Source organism: Tupaia chinensis, unplaced genomic scaffold (assembly GCF_000334495.1).
Source record: "Tupaia chinensis unplaced genomic scaffold, TupChi_1.0 Scaffold000237_1, whole genome shotgun sequence".
In the NCBI taxonomy this organism is placed as follows: domain Eukaryota; kingdom Metazoa; phylum Chordata; class Mammalia; order Scandentia; family Tupaiidae; genus Tupaia; species Tupaia belangeri.
Genome location: NW_006159715.1, coordinates 1,808,465 through 1,818,827, shown reverse-complemented (window position 1 = coordinate 1,818,827; position 10,363 = coordinate 1,808,465). Strand labels below are relative to the sequence as shown.

Sequence of the window (10,363 nt, the reverse complement as noted above, 5' to 3'; positions counted from 1 at the left end):
CCCTCGATACATATTGTATTTAGGGGAATCATCATTCAGGATGTATTTCAGCCATGCGTAAGAAGCGCCTGTTGGAACTCTCCATCAACTGGGGACAGCAGTGGTACCAGGATGGACTTACTGATCTCTGTTGCAATCACTGTAATGTTGTGCCACAGCAGTGTTTCTCGGTCAAGAAGTTTCGATGTAAAAATCGAACCATTTCCAGAATCAATGTTGAATATTCTGTCCATATCTGTGTGTCGATCAACAGAGTATCTGCAAATACGGAGTAGAAGTTAGAAAGGCTGTTTTTGCACTTGCTGTTCTCACACACGAAACTATTCCCAGAGTATATTTGGATATCTACGACTGAACATTAAGCAAAATATTCTAAGAAAATAGTTCTTTACCACTGAGGTCTTTAATAGTAAACATGTAGAGAGGTTGCATGATTTTGAGTTTCATCCTTAATTTTTTCCCTTAATATGTAATTTGGATCAAGGGTATATAGTAACTGTTATCTATTTAACTCAGGTTTTTAGAGCCTCGGAACTTTAATGTATGTGTGCATGTGTGTGCATTTGTAGGGTACCGTATATTTTTCTATTAGCTGTTTTATCTTTTATTTTATCTATTCTCTCTCATGCTTTTTTTTTTTACATTCAATCACTGTATACCTTTATAGCATACAAATACATTTTCCCAGTATGTATACACTGCATATTAGTCTTTTAAAAGATATTACTATATACATTATCATCAACAGATAATTTTCCATTTTTGTATCTGTTTAATGTTTTGTTTTATGTTTCCCTCTGATTCCATCTCTTCCATATCCCCTTTCATTTTCCATTCCCTATCCTCCTTCCACACTGTCTCTAGTATCCGCAGTTGTCTTTATACCTTTCAATCTTTCAGTTTCTGCCATAGAGCATTAACATTCAGTATATATTAAGTGGGGACATACAATGCCTTTCTTTCATAATCTGATTTTCTTAGCTTTGTATTAAATCTTCTATTTCATCCACTTTTGATCAAGTGCCAGTGGCCATTGTGTTTTTATGGCTGAGTAGTATTCTATAGTGTATATTCACACACTTTTTCAATCCATTTATCTGTTCTTGGACATTTGGGTTGACTACATGTTTTAGCAGTTGTGAATAATGCTGCAATAGACACAGATGTTTAAGTCTTTTTTCAACTCAGTTGAAAAGCTTATCCTTTGAGTAGATACCCAGGAGTGGAATTGCTGGATCACATTGTAGTTCTATTTGTTGGTCTTTGAGGAACCTCCATATCATTCTCCACAGTGGCTGGACCAATTTACATTCCCACCAACAGTATATGAGAGTTCTCTTTTCACTGCAGTCTTGCCAGCACTTAGCCATTCTGATTGGCATTAGGTGGTATCTCATTGTGATTTGGATTTGCATCTCCCTTATGATAAGGAATGCTGAGTATTTTTTTTTCCATATATGTTTTTAACTGTCCATATGTCTTCCTTGAAGAGTTGTCTGTTCAGCTCATTTACCCATCTTCTAATTATACTAATTTTTTTTTGTGGGCTAATTGCTTGAGTTTCCTGTATATTTTGCTTATCAGTTCCTTATCTGAGGGAGAGTTTGCAAATAAACCCCCGAATGTACAACCGACTGATTTTTGAAAAAGGGCACAAGATAATCCAGTGGGGAAAAGAAAATAGCTTCAGTAAATGGTGCTGGGAAAACTGGATGTCCCACCTGCAGAAAAATAAAACTGGACCTCTATCTCTCACCATTAGCAAAAATCAACTAAAAATGGATCAAAGATCTAAACATAAAGCCTCAAACTATAAAACTACTGGTGGAAAACACAGGGGAAACTCTTGGAGACATCAGAGTAGGCAAAGACTTCTTAAATAAGACACCCAGAGCACAGGCAATACTCTCCAAAATAGACAAGTGGGATTACATCAAGTTAAAAAGGTTCTGCACAGCAAAAGAAACAATAATTAGAGTGCAGAGACAACCCTCAGAATGGAAGAATATATTTGCAAACTCTCCCTCAGATAAGAGCCTGACAATCTATTATCTGTTTTATTTTAAAAATTGTTCTTTTGAAAGAAGCAAAAGATGACTGGTGTGGCTGAGGTTAGTGAGGCAGGAGAGGAAGATAGGAGATGAGATTGGGGTAGAGATCTAGAGTCTAGACTGCAGAGGGGAGGTCTGGCCATAGTAAGGAGCTGGTATGTTTTTTTTTTTTTTTTTTAAATGCAGTGTGAAACTACCAAAGGGTTCTAAGCAGAGAAGTGTCACAGTCTAAATCAGGTTTAACAAAGATCATTCCATGTTACAAACTGCAGAGAAATGATGAGCAGGATTTGGGGAAGATTGTAAGTTTCAGTTTTGATACATTGAGGTTGAGGTGCCTGAGGAAAGTCTAGGAGGAGGTAGGTAGTCTGAAGTTCAAGATAAAGATCTGGACTGACAACCTAGATTTTCTGTTTAATTGTCTAGGGAGAGAATGTCCAGTAAAGGGAGAAAAATGTTACCAGGGTTTGAATGTTTTTAAAACATATATGTGTTGAAATTTGGTGGTGAAGGGGGTAAGAAGGTGAAAACTTAATCTAAAGATGGTGTTGAGAGATAGGACTTTCAGGAATAGATTAGGATGAAGGTTATGAGAGAGGCCCATGACTGGCTCCTTGTGGGTTTTCAAGGAGAGGGAATAAGGTAGAGAGACATGGACACAGGTGCATGTATTCCTGCCCTCCACCATGCTGAAATGTAGACACATGTAACCCCTAGATCTTACACCTCCAGATTGTGATCTGAATTAAACCTCTATTTTAAAAAAACTACCAAGACTCAGGTATTTTTTGTTATTAGCAATGGAATGAACTAGAATAAACATAAGGACAGAATCACTTAAAGAACACTTGGACACCAGAGATTCACAAGGACTAGAAAGGTACCTGGAACAGACTAGAAACTTGGTAAATCTTTAAAGAAGAGCATTTGTATAAATTTAAAGGACACCAAGAGTGGCATCTTAGAAACCAAGGAAGGACAGAGTTTTCAACCCTGAAATTGATGGAAAACTAGCAGGCTTTGAGAACTGTTATCTTATTTATAAATTTATTACCAGTTTTTAAAATAGCTATGTAAGGGGACAAAGTATGTGTGTATGTTTATGAATAAGGAGGGGGCATTAGAGAGAAAACTGTGAAAAAAGTTGATATTTTGAGGCCATTAGGAAAAAATACTACCTATTTCAGCTGGACTCTTGAAACTTATAATATGAGATGCAAAAATGTCAGTTCAGTAGAAATATAATTTAAGTAAACTACTTAACTAGTCAGGCATATGCGGAATTGTTATAAGTGCTCTAAGAAAAATTGTTACTAATTTGCAACAGTACATCACATCATGTCCAAGATTCCATTTCAATAAATTATTTTGGTTTATAATAAACAATATATTTTATCTTTTTTTTTAATATATTTTATCTTGATAAAGTTTTTTTTTTTGTTATGTAGTGGATGTAGAAATGAAATAGAAATTCAATTATTTGTAAGCTATTTAAACTTGATTTTAAAGGGAATAAAAGAAGTTCACAATGGGTACATATGTCAAGTTAGGTTGGAATTTTACTTTCAGTTTGTATAAACTAGTGTTTTTAATTATCAAAAGAGTTGAAACAGATGAAACAGCTATTGTTTTTGCGTAGTCATGAATCAACATTTATTAAGAATTCAGACAACAACATTAAACTTACTTGATCATCTTTCTTCATTTTTAATTTGAGAGTGATAAATATTTATAGCACACAGTTAATTACCAAAGAGGAAATTTCAATATTCATAGACTTTGTAAGAAATTTAATAATTATCAACAAGCATTTTTTTCTCTCTTGAAAAATGTCAAGCTTAAAAACACTGCTTACTGCCTTTATAAACTGTTACAATTTTATACAGCAGTAATCATTTTTAGTTCTGTATCTCTTTTAGTTTTAAGTTTTATTAGTAATCATATTTTCCCATTGAGCCTTGAGATAAAAGGTAACAAGTGAAAATTTTTAGTTGAAGACAGTTTTTGGTTTGAAAGAGAAAGTATTTAGGAAATACCAAAATTGTCATTTTTTTCCTTTTATTGGCAGATTTAAAAATTAATAGGAAACCTACAATGCCTATATTGTTTAGGGATGACGCTTGCAAACAAAGCCTTACCAGTTTGTTGTTTTTATTTCGGAAGTAATATTAAGGAGATTTACTGTCCGGTTACATTAATTGTAATCATCACTGATGAAGAATAGGTAATCAGCCCCATTATGATTATAGCAGATAACTATTCTAGGCAGCTCCCCGTTCTACCCCAAAACTTCATTTTATTCTTGTATTAAATAATTTGTCATCTAATGTATCCTCAAGTCAAGAAGATTTGTGGACCAGGAAGGGAGATGTTTGCATGTAAATTTTTCATAATCCCTATTTATGGTGATATATTATAACATCCTCTCATGCAAATCAAAGGGCCAGGGGATACAGTTGTTGGAAAAAAAATATTTTATGTGATTAAACAGTTCAACAGTTGTGTCCGCATAATGATAAATCAATGGGGGACCATGTTTTTTTAAAATTTTTATTTATTCATTCATTTATTTTAATTTGACCAGAGACACATACAGAGAGAGGGGAGAGAGAGAGAGAGAGAGAGAGAGAGAGAGTGAGAGAGAGAGAGAGAAAGTGATTAAGCAAGCCACCAGGTCAGGACTTGAACCATGATCAGTCATGCGGAAGTATCTAGCACCTCAACCACCATGCCACCTGCTGGTCCCAGGTTGATGTTTCTAGTAGTAAATGTGCACCTAACATATTGTATAGCACCTAGTTGTTCAATATTTATGTCTCAAATAACCCAAAACTATGTACTAATATACTTTCTAATATAAGAATGAATTTTATTTTTATAAAAGGAATCATTGAAGTATGTATTTATATACCAAGCTATCTATGTGTATTTCTAGCCTTAAATCTATATCTATATATCAAATCCATATGTATCATGGAAAGGCTGATACCAAAACACTTTAAAATTAGCTGACAACCAACCTAGTCTGACAAGCTAAGTACTTCCTTTCATAAAACATAAAATAAATGCAGCGGGTAAAAATGGTATTTGCTATAAAATATAATTCAGACATATAAATAGAGCCTAAATTCCCAGAAGACATTATCTCTTTCAATTAAAAACATGTTGATTTAACAAAGAGGTAACAGAAGCTCATATTTGTAAACTTCTAGCATTAACACTTTTAATTTGGACCTGACACTGACTTGCTAAGATTTTTTCCCTTATGCAGTTAGAATAAACGCTAAGTGAGAGAACTGTGAAAGTACTTAAATTATCTGTGCTATCTAAGTGAAAGCCATCATTCGTTTTTCTTATTAATAATATTGGATGTATATAGAGGGACCAGGTGGTGGCACAGTGGTAATACAACTAGACTCACATGGGAAGGTCCTGGGTTCACATCCTGGAACCTCTCTGTACATTGCTGGGCATGCATGCATGTATGCATGATCCATGCTGGTTGATGAGATTAGGCATGAGGACCCTGTTGGGGGAGGGGTACTTCATTCTCTTTCTTTTTCTCAGATAAAATAAACTTAAAATGTATATGGAGAAACACTTGATTTATGGAGCTCAGAGCTCAGATGTGGCTACTAAGAATTGACCATAGTTCAATTCAATGTGTCTTATAGATATTCTAATGTGTAGTATGATAAATCCCAATGGCAAAATCTAATACATAACTAAATATATAAGTAAAATAGTACCCCAGTTTCTCTTTGCTTCTATACTGTTTTTATTGCTTAGAAATTTATTTTCCCCTGGCTATTTACTTATTTATCCTGTCTGCCCCAATTAATACATACATTCCATAAGATCAGGGCTTACTCTAGTTGTCAGCTGCATTCCCTAGTGCCTACAACATGCCTGGCACATAGCAGGTGCCCTGATCAGAACTGGACTCAAGGGTCAGCTGGCGGCATGGTAGTAAAGGTGGCTGGATCCTACATAGCCAACTGTGCAGTAAGAGTCCTGGACCTGGCAGCTTGAAAAATATGCCCGGCGTGTGTGTGTGTGTGTGTGTGTGTGCGTGCCCATTCCTCATGGAGGGGGTAGTTTCTCACTTTCCCTTTCTAGGTCTCCCTCTGGTGAGTGCGCGCGCTCTCTGGCAAAATTTAAAAAATAAAAAAAGAATTAGACTCACTCACAAGAGTTCCTCTAGTGCTTCAATCTGCTTACTTTATTTATGGGGAGGAATTTAAACGATGATATTCTAGTTTAACACTTTTCTCATTTAGTCAGCTAAGCTGTCGGCTAAAGGCTAGAGGCTGGGGGGCTCCCGTGTTCTCAGGATAAGATTTTAACATACTGAAGCATTGGTGGTCCCAAAGAGCAACGAGGCTTTCTTGCAATGTGATTTACAACTAAGGTGTTAGGAAAGTACAGGAAAATAGAGCTTGCTTACACAGGATAAATTTGGATTCTGCTTTATTAATTTCCACAGGATTTCACAGACATACATCATGAAACAGTTCTTGTTTTTATCTACATCTGCAAGGGGAAAATTTATGCATCCATATGGAGCATAATTCTGCCTCTAAGTGTTAAAGGATAGGTTCTTCCACACTTGAAAAACCTCTTTCAAACCCAGTGCCTGGTCTGTTAAAAAAAATCATGATGCTTTCTTCACACCACTCTTTGACAAATCTTAAACTTAAAAGCAGCTTAAATCTTAAAAAAATAATCCCAGGCCATTCAGCTGCATCACCTTGTATTATTTCTATTTCAGCAGTAAACACTTTATAGTTCATTTTATGTTTTTCATTCAAATGTGAGGATTTTTAGGTTTATACTGTTGCTAAAATAATATTTATGCAGTGAGCAAGGAGCGTTAAAGGTGCTGTTTAGAGTAGTTTTTCAGGAAAACACAACTGTCTGGAAGGAAAAAGAAGATATTCATATTTTCTAACATGCAGGTGGATATTTGAATATAAATCAACTGAAGCTTATGAAAGAGACAAGTGGCAGAAATGTGCTTACTTGACGGGGTTCCGGGCGGCATCTGGATCTTGGGCTGTGACCGCACCTATTGTTGTGTTTATCTGAGCATCTTCTCTTATTTGTAGAATGTAGGCCAGTTTGCTGAAGACAGGAGGCTCGTCTACATCCTCCACCACAATTCTAACTGTGGCTGAGTCTTTGAATGGACCCAAGTAGAGAAATCGGGGTTCAACGTGAGGGTTGGAGGCTTCCACTTTGAGGGTGTACACTTTCTTCTTTTCAAAGTCCAGGAGCTTGAGGGGAAAAGGGACATCTTTTAAAGCAACCAAGGCACAAAAAAAAAACAAGACATGAACCATTTTTAGTGCAAATCACAAAAGGATGTGGTCATATTGCTTACAGAAATCACTACACAATAGTGTAATACTGGGCAAAGGCGGTAAAGATAATGTGTAATTACATTTTTCCCCAAACCTAGACCAGCAGGAGGGAACCTATTATAAAGTCTGTGAAGGAATTCAGATGTCATGCAGTCCTGATAAAAATGTGGGCTAAAACCATGACTGAAAGTGGGTGCCAGACCAGCCATGGTGGTGGACTGAAAGTGGGTGCCAGACCAGCCATGGTGGTGATGCTGCTATCATGGGGGGAGTTCCTGGGTTCACATCCTGAGTTCTTCCTGGGCATGGTGATGCATACACTCATGACCCTGGCTGGCTGAAGCTGGGGGTGGATTGTGGCATGGAGACACATTTTGCTCAGGTGCAAGATGTCATCCTGGCAGGAAGGGGACCCAGAAGCAGGAGTTCATTACAGCTCAATTCCTGTTCCCGTAAAAACAATCATATTTGACTAAAGGGATCTGTCAGAGGCAAGTTGGTAGCTATGCAGTAGGTTATCCTATGACAGATGTTTTCACATCTGTATTTAATTGCAAGTGAGGAGTGTTTAAAACTTGTCAATACCTGCACATCACCCTGAATCATTAAACCAAAATATCTACACTATTAGACACTTCTGGGGATTCTTAGGTGCAGCCAGAATTCAGAACTGCAAGTTTGCATTGTCATTTCTTCCTCTTTACTCAGATAAAATAGATGATCTTTTTTTTTTTTTTTTGCATGCAGTAATAAAATATTCCAAGTGATATTCTGATAAGCACACTGGGCTAGCTATTTGCCCCCAAAAAGTGATGATCACTGTTGACAAAGGTCTTTAGGGAAAGCATCTCTACTTCTGGAGACACAGCGAACCCAAATGCTTATTGCTGACTTTTAGTTTTAGATGAGACTATGACAAGGCTCACTAGAAACACAATTAATCAAGACCTTAGTGAATGGGATTTAGTTGGCGAGGCAAAATTTTGGTTCAAATCTGATAAGGCACCAAGAAAATTAAAAAGGTTAATGCACGCTAATGGGCTTTCTAATTATATTACGGTAGAAGACATTGGTCTGAGTGTCATTTAAACATTCTTCATTGTGTTTTCAGATATGAAGACTTGTAACCCACAGTTTAAGAGGAAAAAATGTTTGCTTGTTATTTATGTCTATGTGTGTTTATATGACCAGCAAACATAATACTGTGCTAGAGGAGTGAGAAAATAATACACTACACAGGATAAAGTGAAATCATAAAAATGTAACTAAAATTAGTGTATTTTTAGCCTTAAACACACATTCTACTGATTTTTAATTTTTGCTACACTTCCGTATACTTTTCTGTAGTGCTAGACATTTTTAGGGAGTAAAAGCATGAAAAAGAACACTGGCGAAAAATAGGAATTCGGAACATGGAAGTGTTATCACTGTTGTGTTCTGGAAAGTAGCTGAAGAGGTTGAAGGACATTTGTGCCTCTTCATTTAAATTTATGGTCATTATAGATGCTTTCTCCTTAATTTGGATCATCTTGATTACTAATTGCAATACTCTTTTCTTTCAAAGCATGGAGTACAATTGTAGGTATCCATCTGTTGACTTGCTTCTCTCTCCTTTCCTCCCTTTACGGGAAGATACTCAGTTGAGCACCAATTGTTGGATGTGCCGTGGCACTTCTGGGACCTATATCTGTATAGTGACCTCTATCTGTCACTGTTATTAAATGTTCATTATATTATTTATGTATTTTTGTGTATATAATTTGCTTACATTATTTAGTTGTTTAGGAGTTTCTTAACAAAAATGTATTGAAAGTATCTATTTAATGAATGCATAGATGATTTTGTACTCCTAAAAGCTAATCCAAGAGATCTCAGTGTAATTAAAATGAATGTTTTTAAAAACTCCTTAGTAAGGGGTTGGTAGGTGGCTTGGTAGTTAAGAGCACCTGACTCCCACATGGCTGATGGCCATTTGAGTCCCAAACCTGGCGGCTTGCTTTCTCACCTTCCCTCTCTCTTTCATTCTGTCCCTCTATGATCAAAAATAAATGAATAAATAAATAAATAAGTAAATAAAAAATAAAGTCAAATAAAATAAGTCTTTAAAAAAATCCTTAGGAAAATAAGAATCTATGTGAGATGTAATTACCCCGGTAACCTGGGAAACAGAGAATATGAATGTATTCACTCGCGTGGTACTTGAGCAGCAATGTTACCTTTTTGACAGTTATAATCCCCTCCTGGGTTTCCTGGTCAGTGATGACATCAAACATGTCCAGCCCCTCACCATCTGTGATGCTGTACTCAATTTCTGCATTCTCTCCCACGTCGGCATCGCTAGCTTTGATCCTGCCAATTGGTGTACCCGGTGGAGAAGATTCTGGGGTTTTAAACTGGTATGTGCCTATTAATCAGTAAATAGGTGTAAGTCAAACACAGACTAGGCATACTCTGTCATCATAAAAATAAAACCCAGTCTCTAATGGCCCTTTAAGACATTACCACGAATGCAGGCAGATTTGTGCTTTCTTCAAAATAACTAATGGTGCCCTCATCTCCTTATGTCTTCACTTTCATTATTGTTAACAATATTTCTTCTATTTCATGACCTGTCTCCTCACAAATGGAGAATAGTTTTCTTGTCCTGCAAACAGCCTTTGAAGTTTATGGTGTAATTGTGAGAGTGAACTGCTAGTAAAGGGCACAGAAGGTTCCAAAACCCTCTATTACTGTCATCTACCAGGTGGAATAGAGAGGAGTTTAGCCGGAACTTCAACTTAAGCCAATTACAATGTATTCTTTAAAAGACTACTACATATTCTTTCTGGGGCCAGCCCACAGGGCAGCAGCTAAACACTGTGGGGAGGAGGCCAAAACTCACATGGCGGACCAGGTTTCAAGTCCCACACATAGCAATTTAGTTTTCTTGACAAGATGGAGAACTGTAGG

General features: G+C 36.6%; 1 protein-coding gene across 1 annotated transcript in view; it reads right to left on the bottom strand.

The window, feature by feature from the left end:
• Positions 1–10,363, bottom strand: part of CDH6 (cadherin 6) — a 150,745-nt gene that overhangs the window by 15,452 nt on the left and 124,930 nt on the right. Inside the window, exons 6-8 of the mRNA XM_006148495.3 lie at positions 9,631–9,818; positions 7,074–7,327; positions 122–258 (exon numbers count right to left, since the gene is read on the bottom strand). Of these exons, the coding sequence (XP_006148557.1) occupies positions 122–258; positions 7,074–7,327; positions 9,631–9,818 (579 nt within the window). The remainder of the gene's footprint in view (positions 1–121; positions 259–7,073; positions 7,328–9,630; positions 9,819–10,363) is intronic.